Source organism: Pleurodeles waltl, chromosome 8 (genome assembly GCF_031143425.1).
Source record: "Pleurodeles waltl isolate 20211129_DDA chromosome 8, aPleWal1.hap1.20221129, whole genome shotgun sequence".
Lineage (NCBI taxonomy): Eukaryota > Metazoa > Chordata > Amphibia > Caudata > Salamandridae > Pleurodeles > Pleurodeles waltl.
In genome coordinates this window covers 1,453,103,686-1,453,127,729 of record NC_090447.1, presented here as the reverse complement: position 1 = coordinate 1,453,127,729, position 24,044 = coordinate 1,453,103,686, and the positions used below count along the sequence as shown (strand labels likewise).

General features: G+C 45.7%; 1 protein-coding gene across 1 annotated transcript in view; it reads right to left on the bottom strand.

Moving 5' to 3' along the window:
* The window catches only part of GPR89B (G protein-coupled receptor 89B), a 59,442-nt gene that overhangs the window by 34,310 nt on the left and 1,088 nt on the right, over nucleotides 1-24,044 (bottom strand). The window contains exons 2-6 of the mRNA XM_069202629.1: nucleotides 15,594-15,653; nucleotides 14,644-14,747; nucleotides 11,699-11,805; nucleotides 2,133-2,234; nucleotides 943-1,063 (exon numbers count right to left, since the gene is read on the bottom strand). Of these exons, the coding sequence (XP_069058730.1) occupies nucleotides 943-1,063; nucleotides 2,133-2,234; nucleotides 11,699-11,805; nucleotides 14,644-14,747; nucleotides 15,594-15,653 (494 nt within the window). The remainder of the gene's footprint in view (nucleotides 1-942; nucleotides 1,064-2,132; nucleotides 2,235-11,698; nucleotides 11,806-14,643; nucleotides 14,748-15,593; nucleotides 15,654-24,044) is intronic.

Sequence of the window (24,044 nt, the reverse complement as noted above, 5' to 3'; positions counted from 1 at the left end):
GTTCATGGTAGCAGATGCAGGACACCCAAAGTATCCAAACAGAAATTAAACTTACTCTGAGTGCTAGGAAATAGGTAGGTAAAAAGAACTGGTTATACCACTAATTGAAAGGCACATTTTAGTCCTAGGCCTAATGTAATATATTGATGGCGGGTTTTAAGATTTATTATTCTAGGTCATTTACACAAAGCAAATGAAGGTGTATTAAACCAATATGGATTATAAATTTTGTAAGTCATTGTGTCATATTACTTTCAACATCATACATATAATTGTGCAGAATTGTATTAAGATTGTGTCTTGTCTTAGCAAACTGGATAAACAGGGAGAGTTAAGGAGAGTGACACTGAGGACTAAGAGGTGCTGTGTGGACAAACAGAGATTTTCTTTTGATAACCAATTTTATTGATTCTTGCAACAGTAATGCCACACAGTAAGGCCAAGTCCACATGTCTACGCAATAGGCATTTATCCAATTTACATACATAAAGACCCAACATCCAGTCCGGAAATACAGAGATTTACATATTCCAATGAGTACCCAAATTTACCCAGCCGGTCTTCCTATTTTCAAATGGGTCGTCTATAAAGTTTGATTCTCCAAAAGGTTAACAATTGTTTTATGGTACACTCTTCTTTGGGTTGTATGGCAAGAGTCTTTAATTATAATTAAACAATCTCATTCAAGAAAGAGGGAAAGTTTTTAACCAGTGTCATGGATGGTATTTTAGAGTGCACCCTTGCTTATCACTGTTGGTACAAGGAAGACCTTTCTCATCACATATACACACAGCTTCTGGCTGCAAATCTCCTTAGTAGACTGTGACTGACATGGCTCTCTGATTTACAGTGTGAAACACCCTGTTTCACAATCTCAAACTGAACTGGATTAAGCACTATACAATGAGCCTATACATTGATATACAACGGGAACCTGCACACCTCAGAAAGTAGGACATGTAGGTATATGGACAGTTCACCGCACCAAAGCCAGACAGCAGCGCCATCAGGGTCACTCCGATCACACCCACCCGGCTGATGAGCTGCTCGATGGAGAGAATGCCTGGAAGAGGAGAGACAACTTGAATGACAGGTCTCTAATGTGGAATCCAGTGTTTATTTGGTGCATAAAGAGTTCATTTATCCAAATCATTACACAATATTTTGTAAACATGAACTGCCTCACTGAACTGGTTATCAGATGTTCAATCTTTTCGAACACAAGAAGGTGTAAAACTGGACCTGCCACATGTAGCAAAGATTTGCACATATGCTACAGGAGGTGATTTCTCCAAGAAAGACATTTCTCCAGTTTCCAATAATGCTATAACACATGGGATGGCAAAACAATAACACATGAAATACATGAAACAACATCTTGAACTGATTAAACAAGCAAATAACACATATCATACATGTTAATTTCTACTTTTGAGTGATTATTATGGTTATTGTAGTCAAGATGACATTTCACACAAGTGACTTCTCTTGTATCACTTGTACTGTGGACTACCTCCAAATCCTCACACATGGCAGAGGCACATCCATGGCATGGGTAGGGACTCAAGCATTCAGCAATGCTTTTGGAAAACCCATGCACTGTTTTCCTGTTGCCAAGAACCCGTCTATAATACTCTCACTCATCATCCCTTTCAGCTCTTTCTCTAGAGGCAAAAAAAATGGAATGATACAATATTTTTATAGGTACATAAAGAGTTTGGGAGAGTTATATAGGAAGAAAGAAATCTGGGACTGGGAATGCGGAGCATGGAGCAACAGAAGCCATACAATCATCTACGAAAAGTATCCAGTTGTATCTGCACACTTTGAGTTCCCCTCCACAGCAGGGTTGACTAAGTGAGTAAACAATGTTGCTGCCATTCCTCTTCAGGAGCACGAATGACAACTCTGTGAGCACTTTCAAGTTTGAAAGTATATGGAAAATAGCTGGGTGTTAGTATAAGGTGCTTTGTAAATGACTTTACTTTTACGTTCAGGCAAGAGAAGATAACCAGTCTGATGATCAGTTACCAAAGTCACTGCCAACAGAAACTGCTGAACAGTAAAACAAACTAGAGAAGGGGCACACAACAATATCTAAGAAAAAAAAATCTGTGCAAACAATAACTCACCGTGCTTCGGACTGAGAATAGGAAAGGGATCACCCAGTTTCCAAAAGAAATACATGAACGTGAACCAAATGACACAAGAGAAGATCAGCCGCTGGCGGTGAACTGGTGGAGCAGAAAGAGGCAGAGAAGTGCTTTAATTTCACATATTATAGTGGTCATAGACGATGGAGCAAGCCAGGCTTCCAACATTCAGTTCATTCACACATGAGGATACTGCACATTGGGCTGGTTTATTCTATTCAGGGATGGTTCAGCCCACAATTAAAAATTGCACATCAGGCCATGTTCAGCTCTACATTTGAGAACTCGTCGAGAGTAGCATAAAATAACACATGAATTTGTAAAGCGCATGTTCACACCTTGGATCAACTTAGCCCTGAATAACAGGTGTCTATTGCTATTGAACTCAATGGTACTAAGTTTATCAGCCTTAGAAGGATGAAAGCCTGAACAGTCCTGCTGAGATCTGAACCTACAGTTATGTAGAAAAACACAGTTTTCTGAATGGTATGCATTAGTAAACGGTCATTGCTGTAAAGTGTAGTTTTCACATCTGCAAAAGGACTACACAACAGTGTACATGTACTTCAATGGAAACATCTTCTTCCCTGCACCTGGCCCTACACAAGGGCATTTAGCTCCTGAGCATTATTGCTCTACGATTCAAGATGCTGAACGCAATTAACCACTAAACTCCTTTCCTATACAATATACCTGGAATGACACCATTAGAACACACTTCTATATGTAATCCTTATTCTACCCTTATGTAATCTAAGAACAAGACAAATACCAGTAAAGCTCAAACCACGTTGGCAGTCAGACACTCCTTTTTGTCTTGATGAGCAGGAATTGAATTATTGACAGGAATATTAACTAACTAATTCAACATACAATACGATAATTCATACTCTATGTCCTTATAGCACTCTAACTCAATTACACCTCTGTGTATGATACTGGGTAATTGCATTAGCTATAGCTGACCTAATCCTACCAGCCTTATGTAACAAGGACTTCATTCTGCAAAGTTTCAATGCACTTAGATCTATGTAACTTCACTTTGCCTCATGCTAACTTACTCTTCGTAGAGCAAACTAGGTGTATCCCTGCTCTGCTCCACAGTGTGAATACATTCCTCATCCACTTGGCTGGTGTATTCCCCTCTGTGTCCCGTCCTACCGGACACTGCCCCATCATGCTTGCATAAACCTAGTTTGGCCTATCTACACCCTTTCCTGTTCAATCCTGTGCAGTTCCAAAGCTCGCAAATTGGTTTGCATTGCTTCAGACACAAACAGGGCCTTATGTACTGATATTAGTGTATCATATAATGCCCCTATAATGCCTGATTGACTCATCAAGTGGTAATATCACTATGCACAGTGCCACACTAAACTGTGCACAGCCAATCCACACACTCTGCTTAACGTAACCACTCTATGGCAGGACCTTCTCTAAGCTCAGTAAGCCTAGTTCATGAATTGTGCATACCCAGGTACAGATCAAATACACACAGCATGATCATTATTAGAAATATCCACCTGAGGGTACAGAGCTTCCATTTCGTCTGGGATATTGGTGCCAAGTTAACAGGAGGACTATACAACTAATAGTCTTTGGGTTACTGAGCATGCTGGTTATTGCATTGCATTTTGTTGCCTCAGTAAAGATTGAAAAGCCATTTCCTAGTTCCCATCCTACTCAAACTCTAAACTGCAAATAATGAATCCAGTCTGGTACATGTCTATAGCCAAGTGGCTTTATACATATATGGTTCTTGTAGGAAATTGGGTTGTTGTTTGGCTGGTCAAGCATTAACCACATTCCTTGTTAGGGCAAAGCAGAAGCAAACCCCAAAGTAACCTGTGCTCAACCCCTGGTGGCTTGGCACAGAGCAGTCAGGTTTATCTTAGAGACAATGTGTAAAGTATTTGAGCAAAACCGCAAACAGTAACACAGTGTAAACACACCACAGAAGAGGCCCATGACAGAGTTGGACAAATAGAGTAGACTTTGATAATTGATATATAAAACAAGACCAAAATGAAAGGAATCCAATCAGAAGAACCAGAAATATTGAATTTTAAATTTTAAGGTGAAAATAGCTCGTAAAAGCATAAAGCGCCAACCGGGGATATCTGGTTGTGCCAGAATGGGATAAAATCACAAGTTTAGGCCAATCGCATGGAGCCTGGGCCAGCTACGGAGACCCAGTTAAGCCTGCTGAACAAAGTACCTTATATCATGGTTGGGGAGAGTTGTGTGGGGCCGTGCTGAAGATGCGTTGCGCAGCAGAGGCGATTTGTAGGTTCTGAGATGCGGTGAGGCTGCAGTATGAGGTCCTGTTGCACCAACGTTGAGGATCCCATTGACGGGGCTTGCGATGCGAAGGCCCACGTCGGGGATGCAATGCACAGTCAAAGTGATGCATCATTTCCGAAGAGCAGTGAAGCTGCGATGCGGAGGTTCGGGCATCAAGGCTGCCTTTGACGGGTGAAGCGAGGATGTGCTTCGGGGAAGCATTGTGCAGTGGTGGTTCCGAATGCTCTGCGGCGGACCCAAGAAGTGATATGCGGCAGGGAAGCAAGTCTTTTGTGATGGGTCCCAACCACGCAGCAGTAGCGATACGCCGGTTCTGCGCAGCTCAAGAGAGGTGATGCATCGGTTCCACTCGCAAGCACCTTAGGCCCACCTCCAAGGGTTCAGGATTGGGGTGTCATCACTTGGAAGGGAAGACTCACAGATGGCAGAGTCCAAGGCTGTTGGGAGCGTGCTCTGTCCCTGAGGCTTCAGATCAGGATGCCAGATATCTAGCGCTTGGAGTCACTCTGGGTTCAAGAGATGCAGGTCCAGTCCTTCTCACCCAGGCAGGAGGGCAGCAGGTCAACACAGCAAAGCAGAAGTCCATCAGAGTAGCAGTCCTCCAGCAGCACAGCAGTCCTTCCTCGCAGAGTATCCACACGTCCAGAAGTGTATTGAAGTGGTGGTGAGTGAGGTCCACCTTGTAAGACCTGGCATCCTTGGCATGGTTCCCCTGTCTTTTTGCCTCTGCCTCCTGTATTTTTGACTATGTGCTGGATTTCGCTTTTGCTTGTTTTGGTACTCTGTGCACTTTACCACTGCTGAACAGTGCTAAAGTGCAAGAGCTCCCTGTGTAAATTGTGATTATGATTGGTTATCCATGATTGGCATATTTGGTTTACTATTAAGTCCCTAGTATGGTGCACCATGTGTGCCAAGGGCCTGTAAATCAAATGCTACTAGTGGGCCTGCAGCACTGATTGCGCCACCCACATGAGTAGCCCTGTAAACATGTACCCACTTGCCAGACCTAAGCCTTCCCTTTCACTACCTGCAAGTCACCCCTAAGGTAGGCTCAAGGTAGCCCCATGGGCAAGGTGCAGTGTATTTAAAAGGTCGGACATGTACTGATGTGTTTTACATGTCCTGATAGTGAAATACTGCCAATTTCGGTTCTCACTATTGCAAAGCCTATCTCTCTCATAGGTTAACATGGGAATTGCCTTAAAATATCTTTAAGTGTAATTTCCAACTGGGAGCAGATAGAGCTATGGAGTTTGGCGGTCTCTGAACTCACAATTTAAAAATACATCTTTTGGTGAAGTTGTTTTTTAAATTATAAGTTTGAAAATGCCACTTTTAGAATGTGGGCATTGTCTTGCCTAACCATTCTGTGCTTCTGCATGGCTGTGGAATACACGTCTCGGTCAGACTGACAGTTGGGCTGTTTGTGAATTCACTCTAGACAGTGACACAAAGGGAGCTGAGGTGTGTCCTGCATATCCGGATGGGTTTTCCTGGGCTAGAGTGGAGGGAGGAGCTGACACTTGCACCTGAATAGGGCTGTGCCTGTCCTTACACAAAGCAGTCCCCAAACCTCTGGAGTGTGTCTGGGGTCAGGACAGGGAGAAGCAGGGTCTTGTGCACTACAAAGACTTTCCTTTGAGGTTTGCCTACTTCAAAGGTAGAAATGAGTATAAGTATTGGACTGCTGACCCCACAATTTTAGAACACTTCTAGATAAAGAGGAGCCTCTGCCAAGGAGAAGAGCTGAGGAGCTGTGAGGAGGAGTACTGCCCATTTGCTGTGTGTGCTTTTCTGGGTTGTCCTGCAGTTGCTGCTGTTTTGGAGAGGACAATGACTGTACTTTGTTGTGTATCCTGCTTGTGAAGTTTCTCCAAGGGCTTGGACTGAGCTTGCCTGTTGTTAAGACACATTGGGGGTCATTCGGACCCCGGCCGGCGGCGGAAGCCGCCGGCCTGGCTGGAACCGCCAGAATACCGCTGCGCGGTCAAAAGACCGCCGCGGGTATTCTGGGTTTCCCGCTGGGCTCGCGGGCGACCGCCAGAAGGCCGCCCGCCAGCCCAGCGGGAAACACCCTTCCATGAGGATGCCGGCTCCGAATGGAGCCGGCGGAGTGGAAGGGGTGCGACGGGTGCAGTTGCACCCGTCACGATTTTCAGTGTCTGCATGGCAGACACTGAAAATCTTGGTGGGGCCCTGTTACTGGGGCCCCTGCAGTGCCCATGCCATTGGCATGGGCACTGCAGGGGCCCCCAGGCGCCCCACGACACCCCATACCACCATCCTGTGCCTGGCGGCCAAAACCGCCAGGAACAGGATGGCGGTATGGGGGTCGGAATCCCCATGGCGGCGCAGCAAGCTGTGCCGCCATGGAGGATTCCCCAGGGCAGTGGAAAACCAGCGGTACACCGCCGGTTTTCCGTTTCTGACCGCGGCTGTACCGCCGCGGTCAGAATGCCCAAGGGAGCACCGCCAGCCTGTTGGCGGTGCTCCCGCGGTCGTTGGCCCTGGCGGATTTTACCGCCAGGGTCTGAATGACCCCCATTGACATTAAAGACTTCATCTACCAGCCTCAGGGTTTACTTGCTGTGGACCCTGACTCGCCAGGTGGTGCCCACTCTAGTTCCAGGCCCCTTGGGAGTGAAAGTTGGCCTAAAACCAAGAAGAACCAGGCACATCAACTCCACAACTGGTGCTGCTGCCTGACTCCGTGCCGCTGCTTGCAATCGAAGCTGTGGCCCCACTGAAGAGCGACAACCGCGACTGGCACCAGAGGCCTGACGCCGCTGCAGCGTCGCGAAGTCCCATGACATCGTGAGTCCTAAGTGCATGTCACCGACATCCGTGGCACCCAACTCCACTGCGGTGCCTGTGGCCCTGTGGTGTGACTGCGAACCCCAGAGGTCACCTCATCGAATCTTGACCTGCTGGCCTCATCGACCCCGCTGTATCGTAAGGAACCAAAGCATTTCCGCCGGCGCAACCTCACGTCAGCTGCCTCAGTCAGGAACCGACATCTCACCTACGTAAGGAACAGCCTTTTCACCTCCTGCATAGCAGCAAGGAACCGATGCCACACCTGCTCCAGTGACACCTCCCTGACTCCGTGCTATGTTTTTGATTCCGTCTCGTTTCTAAGGTACTGTACCTGGGGTTCATGCGACTTCGTGACCGGCGCCGCGCTCCCTTGCGAGTGGCGTCAGACTGTTGGGAACGACTCAGTCAATGACGTTGTGATAGAAACACAATAGCTCCAACTGGGGCTAAGCGCTACACTGAAGTTTAATCTTTGAAAATTCATATCTTTTCTTCTGTATGTTAGATTTTTGTTGTTTTGGTCTTGTTTTATTCAGAAAAATATTGGCTATTGTTCTAAGGTGGTGTGGAGTACGTTTGCAGTGTTTTCACTGTGTTACTGTGTGTGTAGGTACAAATACCTTACACATTGCCTCTGAGATAAGCCTGACTGCTGGTGCCAAGTTACCATGGGGGTCAGCAGGGATTATCTGAGGAGTGTGACTCCCTTACCCTTCCTAGAGTGAGGGTCCCTACTTGGACGGGGTGCAAACCACTGCCAACTAGAGACAGCATTTCTAACACACCTTTTATACCTTGGTTCTGGAAGGTGGGAGAAGCTTCCAGACAGAGGCTTTGAAGTGCAAGAAATTCCCTGCCTTCCCTGCCCTGGCTCCAAATTGGCAGGAGTGACAATGCATGGCCGTTAGGCCTTTTCTGAGTGGAAAGGACAGAGCCTATTCAGGTGTAATTGAGGCGGTGTCCAGCTTCTCCCTCAACCCTGCCTGGGATGGCCCTCAAGTCACACTCAAACAGTGTATGGGTGTTTAGGAGAAATAAACAAAGCCCAACTGCCAACTACACCCAGTCATGTCATGGGCTGCAGTCATCAAATGACTAAGGCAAGAAAATGCCAAATTGCAATTTAAAATCCAACATCACCATAGCTTTGGATTTTAAATTGTAATTCCAGAGACAACTAACTTGAAAGAATTAATCAATCAATCAGTCATTTCGAAAGCACTGCTAATGAGCCATAGGGTGTCAAGGCGCTGTTTGTGGGTGTGCTGCTCAATCGAAGAGCCAGATCTTCAGGTCCTTCCTGAACTGCCTGAGTGATGCTGTCTGCCTGAGTTTGAAAGGGAGCGTGTTCCATGTCCTGGCTGCGAGGTAGGAGAAGGATCTTCCTCCTGCTGTGCTTTTCCAGATCTTGGGAACAGCTGCGAGGGTGAGCTGGGATGCCCAGAGTTGTCTGTTGGGAACGTGGAAGGCGAGGCGGTGGTTGAGGTATACCGGTCCTATGTTGTGTAGTGCCTTGTAGGTGTGGATCAGGAGTTTGTATGTGATGCGCTTGACTGGGAGCCAGTGTAGGTCTCTGAGGTGGGAGGAGATGTGGCTGTGTTGGGGATGTCCAGGATGAGTCTGGCTGCTGCATTCTGGATTCTTTGTAGTCTTGATTGCAGTTTCTTGGTGATGCCAGCATAGAGTGTGTTGCCATAGTCCAATTTGCTAGTGACGAGTGAGTGGATGAATGTCTTCCTTGTGTCTGAGAGGATCCACTTAAAGATCTTTTGAAGGATTCTGAGGTTGTGGAAGGTTGACGAAGAGACGGCATTGACTTGACGGGTCATGGATAGTGAGGAGTCCAGGATGATGCCTAGATTTTGTGTGTGGTCCGTGGGGGCGTTTCCCAGTTGGGTTGGCCACTAGGAGTCGTTCCAGGCAGAAGGGGTGGAGCTGATTACGTGGATCTCTGTCTTGTACGAGTTGAGTTTGAGGCAGCTGGCTTCCATCCAGGCAGTGACTGCTCTCATCCCATTGTGGAAACTTCTCTTGGCCTTCACAGGGTCGTCGGACAGGGAGAGGATCAGTTGAGTATTGTCAGCATAGGAGACAATGTTTAGCCTGGGTTGTTTCGTGATCTTGGTTAGCGGGGCCATTTAGATGTTGAAAAGTGTCGGGCTGAGTGATGATCCATGAGTACTACGCAGCATGTATCTTTGGGTTCTGATGTGAATGGCGGGAGTCTGACACTCTGTGTTCTTCTGGTGAGGAAGGACCTGAACCATTCCAGTATTTTATCTCAAATGCCGGTGTCGTGGAGTCTGGCGCAGAGGGTGTGGTAGGAAACGGTGTCTAATGCAGCGGAGAAGTCGAGGAGCATGAGTGTGGCTGTGCCTCTGGGGTCTAGAATGGCCGTATGTCGTCGGTGGCTGCTATCAGTGCTGTTTCAGTGCAGTGGTTGCTCCTGAATCCAGATTGGGAAGGGTCTAGGATTTGATATGTCTTGAGGAATTCTGTGAGTTACTGGTTGACAGCCTTTTCCGTTGGATGGAAAAGGGAGCAGAGAGATGGGTCTGTAGTTCTTTAGCTCCAGAAGGATCGGTTGATAGTTTGGCAGAGCTCAGGTGCTATGGTGGCTCTGGCCTTATTGAAGATGTGATGAGAGCACGGATCCGAAGGTGCTCCTGAGTGGATGGAGTTCATGAGTCTTTGGGTGTCTTCTTTGGTGATGGAGTTCCAGAGGTTCAGGATCCGGTGTGGTGCTGGGTCCATGGTGGTATTTGTGAGCGGTGCGGGAGGGTTTTAGTTGTTGAAGCCGTCGTAAATGTCCTAGATTTTTCTGTGGAAGAAGTTGGCGAGGTCGTTGCAGAGGTCTTGGGAGGGAGGGATGGATGGATGTATGAGGTGTCTGTCCAGGGGTTCATGAATTCCTTGATGATGGTGAAGAGCTCTTTGCTGTTGTGAGCGCTGGCACTGAGGCGTTCTTGAATGGTGACTTTTTTGGCAGCTCTGATGTTCTGGTGGTGTGTGGTGACTGCGCTCTTGTAGGCTACGTGGTCTTAGGTTGATTTGCTGTTCCTCCATTTCCGATCCAGTTGTCTGCAGGAGTGTTTGGACTCTTGTACATCTGTTGTGAACCATTACCTCTTCCCATTTGGAAATTACACTTATAAAGTGCAATAAGGCAACTTAAATGTTATCCAATGGGACAGACAGGCCTTGCAGTAGTGAAAAATGAATGTATGGGTTTTTCACTACCAGGTTATGTAAAACTTAAAAGTGCATGTCCTACTTTCTAAATAAATTGCACCCTGCCCTCTGTGATGTCTAGGGCCTACCAATAGGGGTGGTTTATATGCATTAAAAAAAGGACAAATTGGACCTGGCAAGAGGTTTATCTTGCGAGATAGAAATGGCAGTTTAAAACTACACCCAGGGTCAATGGCAGGTCGAAGGCATGGTTAAAGGGCTACTTAAGTGGGTGGCACAACCAGTGCAGAAGGCCCACTTGTTGCATTAAATTTACAGGCCCTGGGCATATGTAGTGCTGCTACAGTACTACTAGGGACTTCTAAGTAAATTCAATATGCCAATCGGGGATAGGCCAATATTAACAAGTTGGGAGGAGATAGCACAAACAATTTAGCAGCAGTGGCAAAGTGCACAGCAAAGGCCAGCAAAAACGAATAAAGAAAAAAAAAAAAAAAAAAAAAGGAGGAGGAAGGCAAAATGTTTGGACATGACCCTGTAGGAAGAGTCAAGTATAAGCAAGCATTTGCAATGCAACGGATCTCGTGTTTGTTCGAGTTACAGTTATTCGCATTTTAAACTCCTAACCGGACTTACTTGCCACATAAACTGAAAAGTAAATCAGTTTCACATAACCGAGCCCATGGCCACCATGAAGCATGACGGAGACACACAAAAGGAAACAGAAGTTTGCTTGTAGTGAAACGTATCGGCAAAAGTGCAATTAGCCATGTAACCGGCGAAAGTGCAATTATCTATGTAACAGTGTCGATGTCATGCAAACAGCTCGACTACTGCCCAGCGAGATCATGTTGTCTGCAAAATAAAGAGAAAAAGTAGTCCAGAAACCAAACGGAAAACATGGAGCCTCGTATGTTTTCAGTAGTTGGCTGGTGCTTGAGGAGAGCTAAACACCGGAAAAGGCATGATGTGTACATGCCTTCCACTAATGAAATGAAGCGAATTGTAAAAGGCAAGCCCACGAACCAACCAAACTCACAGGCGTGGTTAGAAGCCCATAAAGAGATTACACCAGGGTCAGAGCGCTTTCGCTCAACCCTAAAAATATGAGAACATTTATTATTAAAAGCACTCAACTCTCCTAGTAACATGGGATTAGCTTGAAACCCTATTTTAGACACTGGGACATCAAAATGTGATACCATAACCACCATATAGGAAATACTCACAGAGCCGGATATTGCTGACCACAAAATAACCAATGTAAAATGGTACCACAAAAACCAGGACCAGCAGAATCACACACAGATTCAACTTCCAGTGGAAATATCGCGAGCTGAAAGAAAGAAGACATTTTCAGACAGATCACAGTGATAAAGACTCTGGGGTCAACTCTAGTCTAAAAACATAAATGGATGCCAATAGAGAAGGCCCTTTCCTGCATCCCGAAGAGAGATCAGATACACAAGAAAGCATGCTAACTTCCATCAAAATATGAATTCAAATGTAAAACATGCATTTCTAGTGCATTCACCTGAAAAGAGGCAGGTCAGTCAACCTAAACATGACTCATAAAATGAACAGTTCTAATAGTGTCAGAGCCCCTTTCAGATGGACACAGGTCAAACAGAAGCAATTGTATGGGGAAGGAGGAGGGGGCATGGGAGCTGTATTGTCAGGCCTTTTACTTCTGATGCCCCAAGGCCCGATTTAAGATAGTCTAACTGGGCCAACTACCCCTACTACCCCTTCTTTTCTTGTGAAAGGAGGGCAGAAGGTAGATGCTGGGAGTGAACACAGGATCAAAACTCAAAATACGTTCAAGAGCAGCAATAAAGTGTTATTCAGTCAAATACTTGCTTTTATGGAAAACATGAGCATTTATATATGACCACAAAATAAAATACAGCACAAACAAGCAATACATACAGTCCCCACAGTTATGGCTCCAGTGATTTGACAGGCAGGTCCCTAAGTCCCACTCCCCTCTCACTAACCGTAAAGGTTATTCCCCATTCACTATAGGAGATATTCAGGTTAAGCCCCACTAGTAGTCCGAGTTTCAGGGGTCCCACTCCGACTCCTCCAAAGTCAAGTGTTCAAGTGGCCGAAGCATTTGCGGCAGAACAAGATCCCTCAAGGTCTTCAGCCCTGTGATCATTCTTACTAGCTCCTGCAGAGGCTGCACTACTGGCGTCCCCAAAAGTGTTTCACTCTCAGACGTCAAAGAGGGCTGCTGATGGAGAGCAGCACTCGCACCTCTGCCAATGTAGTCGCTGGGTGTCCACAGTGCTTCCGCCAGCAAGACAGTAAGTTCCTCTGATCCTTCTCAGGGGTGGGTGGGGGGGGGGCATCTTCCATGGCATCTTCTCCTCTTGATGATGGAGAAACTAGACAACGTTCCCTGCCCTTCATGGTGTCCTCCGACCTATAGGGTCATGCAACTTACTCCACGACATTCATGCAATCTTTATAACCCACCTCTGGCACATGGGGGTCACTGACTTTACTCCGCAAACAGATAACTGTCCAATTGGCAGAGCAGTTTAGCAATGTTCACAGCGGCCCCCTCTGGCATACAGGGTCACAGACTTCTGTTTGCACACGGGTAACATCCCAATCACGACTAACTTCACGGAAGCCCCTCTCTGGCATACGGGGGTCACAGACTTGAATCTTCACACAGGCAATGTCCCGACTGGTGCAGCAACCGTCTCCTCACATCTCGCTACAGGAACCCACCCACCCGGACTCCTCTCGCTGCAACTTACTCCCTCCAGACACTCTCCTCTTCCTCACATGGCACACTGAACTTGGCAAGAAGGCCAGCACTGGTGCTCCAGGGGCAGGTGGTCTTGAATTCTCCTAGGTGATGTTGCCTCATCCCACTGGAAGACTGTCAGATCTTAGCCCCCAGAGCTGGTCATAGGCGGATGTCTTGCAGAAGTTCTCCTTCTTGACATATAGCTCGAATGGCTGTTTGACAGCTGACATTTATTAGGCTTTGAGCGCCCCTTCTTACAGCCCATTTCCAGACACCAATTGTGATATATGGTCTGTGTCTTTGAAGTGTATGTTGGAGATCTTCCCTATCTTGTGCTTCCTCCAGAAAGAAGTCTGTCGCAGCAGGAGCAACTCCAAATCTGTCCCACAACACAGGCCATGGGAGAGACTAGAGATTCACACCTGTATGTCCGACACAGTTATATGTGCATCAAGAGGTTAAACCATGGGCCCAGCCCTACTCTTTAGGCTCTCTTATTATCCCCATCTACTTCCTGAAATGTGCCCAGGACCCTTTACGGTGACACCTCCCTTAATCAAAAAGCACCCTTGAAAGAGTTCTAATGAGCATGCCTCTCCTTCCTCCAGTGTTTGTCTCCTCTGCTCTCAGCGATCCACAAATCTGTCAGGGGGTGGAATCCTCTACCTCCTCATACTCCTCTAGTCAGCTTTGGGCCTCCCATAATGTAACGCATAACCTTCCATGTATGTACCATTCACAGGCACACATACACATAGAACACACATGCAACCATGTGTGTGCTGCAATGTGCTACATACTAACTTGAAGTAGGCCAACGGTGAGTTAAGCACACAGCAGCTGAACTTTACATGAGCGAGTCTGTAGGCGTCAATCCAGTGGCACAGCCAAAAAAGGCCAGTTCACTTCTAATGATCACTTCATGGCATGCTGCCACCACAGCGCTCATGATTACTTAACTCCTGGTAAAGGAAGCAGCCTTTCATCACTATGAGTGTAGGGCTTTGGGCACTCCTCTCTATCCGACAAAGCTGAAATCTATGTGACAGAGATAGGTCACTATGCACACCATGATTCGTGCTCGCCCAGGACAACAAAAATCAGCACCAGGGATCCAGATATTGTCACACCTGGAGCAATCACGGTTGGGGTGCACGTCCATCACCACATGAAACTTTTTTTCTTAACAACAATTACCTTAATAAAGGTATCACCTTATTACTTTTATTTAAACAAATGCTATGAAGGGTGCCTACCAGGGTATTCTTTGCTTAACCTCATGAAAATGCTCCACCAGAGGAACATGAGAAAGGCCACTGCACACACTGTTTAACAATATACCCAACTATTTTTAGATTTCATACATTCTCAACACTATAAATAGAACATCCTTCCCAGGAAATCATTTACCTTGTGTTTAGGAGTCCCAGAATCTCAAAGATGATGAGCTCAAACATGGTGCATGAGAAAGCAAACGTCACAGAGAAAACCACCTGCACAACATACTGACGCACCTGCAATAAGGGGAAAACACAGATGAGTGACTCAGATGAAAACTATCCCATGAGAGTGAAAGCAAGAGGTGACTTGAAATAACAAACTGCCTGTATGTTTTTGGCCTTTCAACAGTCTTCAGGATCGCAGGTGACAGAAGATGCCCAGTGTTATGAATCCCAAGCTTGTTCTTGAAGGGCAGTTCTTGAAACCTGGTAATCTAGCAGAACAGGCTGGGCATTGATCTACATGAACAGAATAATGACCTTTTTTATTTTTATTTTTAGATGTTACCTTAAGGAAAGTATGTGCGAACGTGTAGTTAAGTCACAGAAGGTGTCAAAGTAATTAACCTGCTTTCAACTTTACGCCGTGCGTCAATTCCAGTTGTGATGCCCATTTTCTTGTCAGCTTGTGCATTCAATGAGAGAAAAGTTATCACAGCTGTATTTAGCAGTAGCCTTAGACTGTCTGCGAAATCTGGAGAAACGTGGACTAGTAACTTTTATAATTGGTAGCAAAAACCTATTATGGAAGCTACAATTCAAAATAGATGGTGTTAGGTTTCTTTTTGCTTTTTCTCTCTTCTTTGTAAGAAATAATTTCGGGAAGGAAACACAAAGTAAAGAGGTATTCCTGTGACAATGAGAATCATTTATTTTCTTTCTATGCTCAAATAATTGCATCATATGAAAGCATAGTCAATGGACAAAAAAGCACTGGAAAGGAAAGGAAAAAAAGGAAAGGAAAAACAAAGTAAAGAGGTATTCCTGTGACACTGAGAATTATTTATTTACTTCCCATGTTCCAATAATTGCATCCATATGAAAGCATAGTCAATAGACAAAAAAGCACTAGCTCCTTACCTCATAGTCCTTAAACAACTGACGCATGAAAAACAGCCATCCGAACCCAAAGAAAAGCAGCTGCAAGAACAGAAGAGGATTTGTGGTTAAGATATTAATGAATATAAAAGACCAGTACAGATGATAATGAATAATTATCCTTCAAATGGATTTACCATGAATTTACTTACGAGGTCTATGCAATATCCATAACTTTACTTTTCTGATTTGGGAACAAATGACTTTAGACTGTACAATAGTTTCTGAAAGCTTCTCACTCTAAGGATGGGCTGATGTTATAAAGCACCCTTGTAATATTATGGGATTTGACATATATGAATTTATGGCAAAGTGTCCCAGGTGCGTATGTCTAAGTGCTGAATCCAAAACGTACTGTTGCAAAGTACCTACTGTTAGAAATGGGATCTCTAGTTGGCAGAGGTATACCCCCTTGTCCAAGTAGGGACCAAAATCCTAGTCAGGGTAATTCACACACAATCCAAATTATCCTGTGTCCACCCTATGGTGGCTTGGCACCGAGCAGTCAGGCTTAACTTGGAAGGCAATGTGTAAAGTAGTTGTGCAATAAATCATGCAATAACACAGTGAAAATACCGTAAAAATACACCACACAGGTTTAGCAAAATATAGAATATTTATGTGAGTAAATAATCAAAACAATCAAGATTTGATAAATACACCTTGAAATATCACTTTTGTAATGCTAAGATGTGTTTTAAGTTCTTAACAGCAACAATTGTTTCTTGCAAGCACAAAGTACCTGGTTTGCGTCAAAATTACACGCACGAAGACCGCAGAGGAGGAGATGCGTTGAAAAAGGTAGGTGTGCGTCGGATTTCTGGGTGCACACAGACGATGCGTCAATTCTTGTCCACGCGGCAAGGGCTCTGCATCGAATTCCGACACGCAGGCTTGAACCATCTTGATGATGCAGGGTCTTTTGGCGCCCTGGCACGATGCATGGAAATCCTGGGCATGCAGGACGAAGTAACAGGTGCTGCGTCGATCCAGTGGGTGATGCGTCAGAGTTTTGGTCGCACGGCTGGCACTGCATTGATTCCTCTCGCAGGAAGTCGGGCTGTTTCATTCCGGCTCGGCGATGACTCAATCCAGTGGGCTGGCGTCGAAGTTCCGTTCACAACGCTGGCACTGCGTCGATCTCCACTTAGGGAGTCGGGCTACGTCCTTCCAGGTCAGTAATGCAGGGATTTTTCCCCCCTAAGCAGGCTGTGCGTCATTTCTGGCAGGTTGTGCATCTAATTTTCGCACAATGAGTTCTTTGCAGAGATGAAGTATTTTGGCCCTGAGACTTCAGAAAACAGGAGGCCAGCTCAATAAAGGCTCTTGGAAAGCACTTCTCAGTAGAGCCAGAGGCCAGCAAAGCAGCAAAGCAAAAGCAAAGCAGCAGTGCTTTAAAGCAAAGCAGTCCAGGTAAGTCCTTTGGGCAGCCAGGCAGCTTCTGGTTCAGAGTTTCTTTCTCATGAAGTGTCAGAGGTAGTAGGGTTAGGGACCCCGTTTTTATACCCAAAAGTGCCTTTGAAGTGGGGAGACTTCAAAGAGAGGTTTTGAAGTGCACAAGGTCCTCTTTCAGTATAGGTCTGTCGGCCAGGGTCCCAGTAGGGGGTGTGGCAGTCCTTTGTGTGGGGGCAGGCCACTGTCCTTTGAAATGTAAGTGTCAGGCCCTCCACCCTTCCAGACCATTCAGTATGCAGATGTGTGCAAGTGTGACTGAGCATCCTTGTGGTTGTCTGGGTGAAATGCACAAGGAAGCTGTCAACCAGCCCAGCCCAGACATGGATTAGAGACAGGCTGTAAGGCACAGAGGGATTCTTGAGTGCAGAGAAATGCTCACTTTCTAGAAGTGGCATTTCTAAAATAGTAATATGAAATCCAACCTCACCAGTCAGCAGGATTTTGTATTACCATTCTGGCCATACTAAATATGACCTGTCTACTCCTTTCTAATCAGAATCTACCACTCAAACAGTGAGTGAGGGTAGCCCAAAAGTTAGCCTATGAAAGGAGCAAGCCTCAAAGCAGAGGAAAACGAATTTAGGAGTTTTCCACTACAAGGACAAATAAAACTCACATGTATACGTCCTGCCTTTTACCTACACAGCATCCTGCCCTATAGGTTATCTAAGGCTTACCTTAGAGGTGTCTTATATGTAGAAAAAGGGGAGTTTAAGGCTTGGCAAGTACTTTTAAATGCCAATTCAAAGTGGCAGTGAAACTGCACATACAGGCCCTGCAATGGCAGGCCAGGGGCATAGTTAAGGGACTACTTATGTGGGTGGCACAACCAGTGCTGCAGGCCCACTAGTAGCATTCAATCTAAAGGCCCTGGGCACATGTGGTGCACTTTACTAGGGACTTACAAGTAGATCAAATATGCCAATTGGGTGTGAACCAATGTTAACATTTTTTAGGGAGGGAGCATATGCACTTTAACACTGATAAAGTGTGCAGAGTCCCTAAAGCCAGCACAAACAGTGTCAAAAAAGTTGAGGGAGGCAGTCAAAAAGTTAAGGGTGACCACCCTAACACTGTCAGATCTAACACCTACCTCTACTCTAGTTTTGTTTTTACTATACAAAACCACAACATAATTGTTAAAATGATACCAAAGAAGTCTACTGATTCTTGACAGGATGATGTACACCTCAGGATTAAGTGACTGGGTTTACATCATTGAGTATTTATGACAGAAACACACAGCAAGAGGAAGTGGCAGAATAACAGATGTTTAAATTTGACTGCTCAGTGGCCTAGTTACATAAAAGAGATGGTTGCTCTAAGCATTGACATGTTTAGCCCAATATGACAGGTCCGGGAGGGCAGGCATCAGGATGGTGGGGAGAGGAGCACAAACTGCTTGCTGAGACTTTTTGTAAGATTAATCTTAAGGCGAACTGAAGAGGAATCAAATGAGGCACTGAAGTAAATTAGAATTGTTAGTGAACCATTCCATGGAGGGGCACCGAATGTTGAATGGAGGATGAGTAGGCAGGTCTGAAAATTACCAAAGGATTTGAAAATGTTCGGAGTACCTTTGTAGCTCAGTGGTTTAATCACTCAACCTGAGATAATCAGTGACCTGCTAAGGATAATAATTCCTGAACGTATTTCCTAGTGCTTCTTTGACATTTTATTTATTGCAAGTGATAGATGTGTTGTATGAAGTAGTTCTTAAGCCCCCCCACCACTCTCCAAGAATACGACTTGAGTGGTAGATGTTGCTACTCCATGACAGGCAATGCCTAGAAAGAAGGTTCTTGGCTAGTCTGTGATTTCACAGTAGTTCGTAGTTCTGGAGTCCCGAATGACAGTGGTGATGCATGTTGCCCTTACTGCTTAAATAACCTTGGGTTGCATGGGAGGGGCCTGAACAAGTGGCACAGAACTGGTGGGAAGTGATGAGGTATCTAGACAATAGGTATTGGGGAGCACTAGATACCAAGTGTAGGAAAGTAGCCTCTTTCTAGTATGGTTACCCCCATTCTGGCCTGTTTGTCAGTGTGTTTGACTGTGTCTACTGGGATCCTGCTAACCAGGACCCCAGTAGTTATGCTCTCTCCCCCTAAATTTGGTTATTGGATACTGTTAACACAGTATTACACTCATAATTGGCATACTGGTGCCCCCTTGTAAGTCCCTAGTATATGGTTCTTAGGTACCCAGGGCATTGGGGCTCCAGGGGATCTCTATGGGCTGCAGCGTGTCTTTTGCCACCATAGGGAGCCCATGCAAAGGCTTCTACAGGACTGCCATTGCAGCCTGTGTGAAAAGGTGCATGCACCCTTTCACAGCCATTTACACTGCACCAGGTCACTTATAAGTCACCCATACACCAGGCCTTTCAACCCTGAAGGCTGGGTGCAGAGTACCTGTGTGTAAGGGCACCCCTTCACTAGCAGAGGAGCCCCACGTCCTCCAGGACCATTTTTCCAGACTTCGTGAGTGCGGGACACCATTTTATGCGTGCACTATACATAGGTCACTACCTATGTACAGCTTCACAATGGTAACTCCGAATATGGCCATTTTTGGTATCAAACATGTTGGAATCATACCCAAAGGCTTTTGCAAGCAATGGTTGTATGATTCCATGCACTCTGGGGGCTCCTTTGAGGACCCCAGTACTGCCATTACAGCCTTCTGAGGTTTTCCACGCAGCCCCAGCTGCTGCTACCTCACAGACAGGTTTATGCCTGCCTGTTGCTTGAGCATCTCAGGCCCAGGAAGCCAGAACAAAGCATTTCCTTTGGGAGAGGGGTGTTACACCCTCTCCCTTTGGAAATAGGTGTTACAGGCATGGGAGAGGTAGCCTCCCAGAGCCTCTGGAAATGTTTTGAAGGGCACAGATGGTGCCCTCCTTGCATAGTCCAGTCTACACCAGTTCAGGGACCCCCAGTCAACACCCCAGGGGAGGAGCTTAGAGCTCCTCCGGAGTGTCCCAGGGTTTTGCCATCTTGGAATCCAAGTTGTCAGGGCACTCTGCGAGCATCTGAGTGGCCAGTGCCAGCAGGTGACGTTGGAGCCCTCCCCTGATAGGTGCTTACCTGTGTAGCTGACCAATCCCCCTCTCAGGGCTATTTAGGGTCTCTCCTCTCGGTATTTCCTCAGATTCGAATTGCAAGACTCCAGCAGGAATCCTCTGCATCCTTTACTTCACCTTCTACCGACAAAACTGCATCTGGACCCTCCAGGAACTCTACAAACTGAAACAAAGAAGCAAAGATATTGTATCTTCAGCTCCTGCCAGCAACTATAACTGTTTCCAGGTCATGCCCCCTCCGAGGACTGCCTTCCTTCAGCCTGCACCAGAATAATGAAGGAATCTCCCTTAAAGTGAAGGAGTCACTTCCTTGCTTCAGCAGGTACCCCTCTGCAGCGACGACTGGTGGCTTGGGTTCCCCCTCCTGAAGAAGTGCGTGGATACAGCAACATGGGTGCTGGATTGAAGTGGTCCCGGCGGTGCAGACATCCTGCTGTCCAACTTTGGTGGAGGTGGGAGCTTGCCTTCCCAACCAAGACAGTACCCCTGTGCACCTCGTGTTTTGCAGTTGCCAAGGCTTGTTGGTATCCTTCCACAAAGTTCTTCGTGCACCATGCAGCTCCGGCCCCCAGCACTCTATCCTGTGATGCACAGCTTCCGAGTGGTTCTCTGGCAGTGTGGGATCCCTTTGTGTAGTGCTGCATGGGCCTCCTTTTGCACCTTCTTTGTCCCCGTGCTGTGGGTCTCCTGTGCGTGCTGCCTGGTCTTCTGAGAGCTCTCTGAGTTGCTGAGAGCCCCCTCTGTCTCCCCCTCCTGGGTAGAGGCCACCAGGTCCCTCCTCGTCCCAGGCAGCGCCATTTTCCATTAACTGCATGCTTTGCGTGTGCCAAGGCTTGTTGGCAGAGTCCAGCGACACAAACCAGACTGCAGTCATCCATCTGGCGTGGGACATCTGCACCAACCAGGATCCAGCATCCATCTTCTTGGGTGCAGTTCTGACTGTTCTTCACTGGTGGTTCTTCTTCACTGGTGGTTCTTCTTTTGCACCTTCATCTGGGTTTGCAGGGGCTCCTGTTCTCCCTGGACTCTTCAGTGCTTCTTGGACTTGGTCCATGTCTTCCACAGGTCTTCAAGTCCAGGAATTCATTGTTGGTGTCTTGCAGTATCTTCTGGTTCTTGCAAAATCTTGTATCACGTGTTCTTGTGTATTCTAGGACAGTTACTGTGGAAGATGCAGGATCACAAGAAAACAACAGCCAGCCAGGGCAAAAATCTGGATCCCAAAGGATACAAAGAGCCACAAGAAAATGTAATATCCAAGAAAGAAGTGACTCAAACAGATGATCTCATTAAAGAACAAAAATATATTTCTACTACAACGTTTCAGCTTCCGCCTTCCTCAGGTAGTACAAGATGGTAGCAGCTCAAACAGATGATCTCATTAAAGAACAAAAATATATTTCTACTACAACGTTTCAGCTTCCGCCTTCCTCAGGTAGTACAAGATGCTACCATCTTGTACTACCTGAGGAAGGCGGAAGCTGAAACGTTGTAGTAGAAATATATTTTTGTTCTTTAATGAGATCATCTGTTTGAGTCACTTCTTTCTAAGACAGTTACTGTGATTTACTCCTGCTTTCCTGGGCTCTGAGGTGGGTTCTATTACTTACATTTGGTGTTTTCTAACACCCCCAGCGCCCCTCTACATACTACACTTGCCTAGATGAGAAACCGACTTTCGCATTCCACTTTCTTAGTATACGGTTTGTGTTCCTCCTGGGCCCATTTCTAACTATTGTGATTTTCACTATTTGCACTGTTTTCTAACTGTTTATAGGTATTTCTGCATTCTAGTGTATATACTGTGTATATTACTTATCTCCTAAGTGAGTATACTGTAGTCTCTAAAGTATTTTTGGTATTTTGTCATCAAAATAAAGTTCCTTTATTTTTGTAACACTGAACATTTTCTTTCATGTGTGTGAGTACTGTGTGACTACAGTGGTATTGCATGAGCTTTGCATGTCTCCTAGTTAAGCCATGGCTGCTCATCCACACTACCCCTAGAGAGCCTGGCATCTAGACACTAACTACATTTCACTAATAAGGGATAACTTGAGCTGGTATAAGGTGTAAGTACTTAGGTACCCACTACAAATCAGGCCAGCCTCCTGCGCCAAGAGATAAATTAAACTTTATTGTGAAATCCTTCATGAACTTGAGTGAGAGACTACTCCAAGAGGATGTACTTAACATCACAATCCATGTGCAATAGCTTTAGTTCACAGAATAACTCACTTTGGATGCAAATATCACAAAGCCAAGATTTACCAAACATGATCCCAATCAGTACTCGAACATAATATATCTGGGCTTCGTCTGACATCAAACAGCAAAATCACACACCATCATTTCACCTGCAATTGGTCAAATCAGACAGCATACACGAACAAGAACCCTTTCAGCATCATTAGCTCAACATGTCTACTTGATAAACAGCAGCAAAATAAGATAAAACATAGACCATCGAAGCACATAATCATCATGAATGAATTTAGTACACCGCCATGCAAATTATGTTGCAAGCTAGACTGTAATGCATATAAAGGAAACACCACACTCCAAGTTGTGTAATGGACAATCGACCGTCATAGAGAGAAGACACTGAAAAGTATTTCAGCACACCCACTCAAACACATAAAAAACAAATAGATTTACAACTATCAAGTTTCCTTTACTTTCATATTATCCATTTTGAACCTTGGGTTTTGAATAAAATCTATTAACCACACACAACCAAACACCTAGACAACAACATACACTATCAAATTGCATGTTATTAAATCTGATGTATGGCCTTCCCAGCACCGGAAGGAAATGGAGCCCAGACAATGAATGTGCAGTTACTGTATCATAGTGGAAAGGACTCCAGTTGCTTTTTTTCAAAAATAAAGTATAATGTAATATGCAAATTTCAGAAGTAAAATACACTTGGGAACGTCTTAATGCTGTTGACAGGGTGGCTGAGTCTGCGTGGTGAGCTCGAAGGAGAGTGATTATGTCTGGATCCGACTGCCAACACTATACTGCCACTGCACTGCCACCCTGTGGTTACACTCTCGTTGTAACCCATCTTGAGGTGACCTATCAGCATCTTGAGAGGTCCTGCCGCAACGGTGAGAAAGGGATTCACCACAACGCACCCAGGCCAGATGCCCTCAACTACCTGTGCCCCTCACTACCTGTAAAGAAATAGCAGTAGGCACATCAAAATACCCTGGGGCATAAACAGGCATGCAGAGATACTCGCGGCTACAAAAATAATTATTTGTTTGAACCACGCCACAAGCGGCCTTAGCCCTATTTATTCCTCCCCGGGCGGCGTCTGGCTTCTAGGGTGCAAGCAACATGGGATTCGCTTGGTGGCTCACAACACCCCTTTCCACTTTAGAATGCAACTCTGGCTTGTCCCCGGGGTTAGCCTCCGTTATACCTTTGACTGCGGTAACTGGACCTTCTGCTGGATCAATAGAGGTTTGTTTGAAAGTATGAACACCCCACGTAATTGTCAATGCATCTCTTTCGTTCTGAGAGAATCTGGGACTTGTTTCTGCTAGGCCCCTGCTTACAAATGTGAGTGGACACATGCACTGCTTGTTTGCTCTTAAACTAGAACTGCTCCCGAACCCAATGGGCTGGCATCCACTTCCAGTTCTGAGTTTGCCAGTGGGCTAAAACATATTATAGAACATCATGTAGGAGGGTGTTTTGATGCTCGGGAACACTAGATCATACATTGCGTGCCATTCCCAGTTAACGTATGCTTTCATAACAATTTAACTTAACAGATATAGGACTTTTTTATGTAAAGAGATATCTCTGCCTGGACAGTAGCCTCGTTTTTCTTTGTATATGTTCTAGCTGAATCTAACCTTCAAGAGTAAGCCTTAACT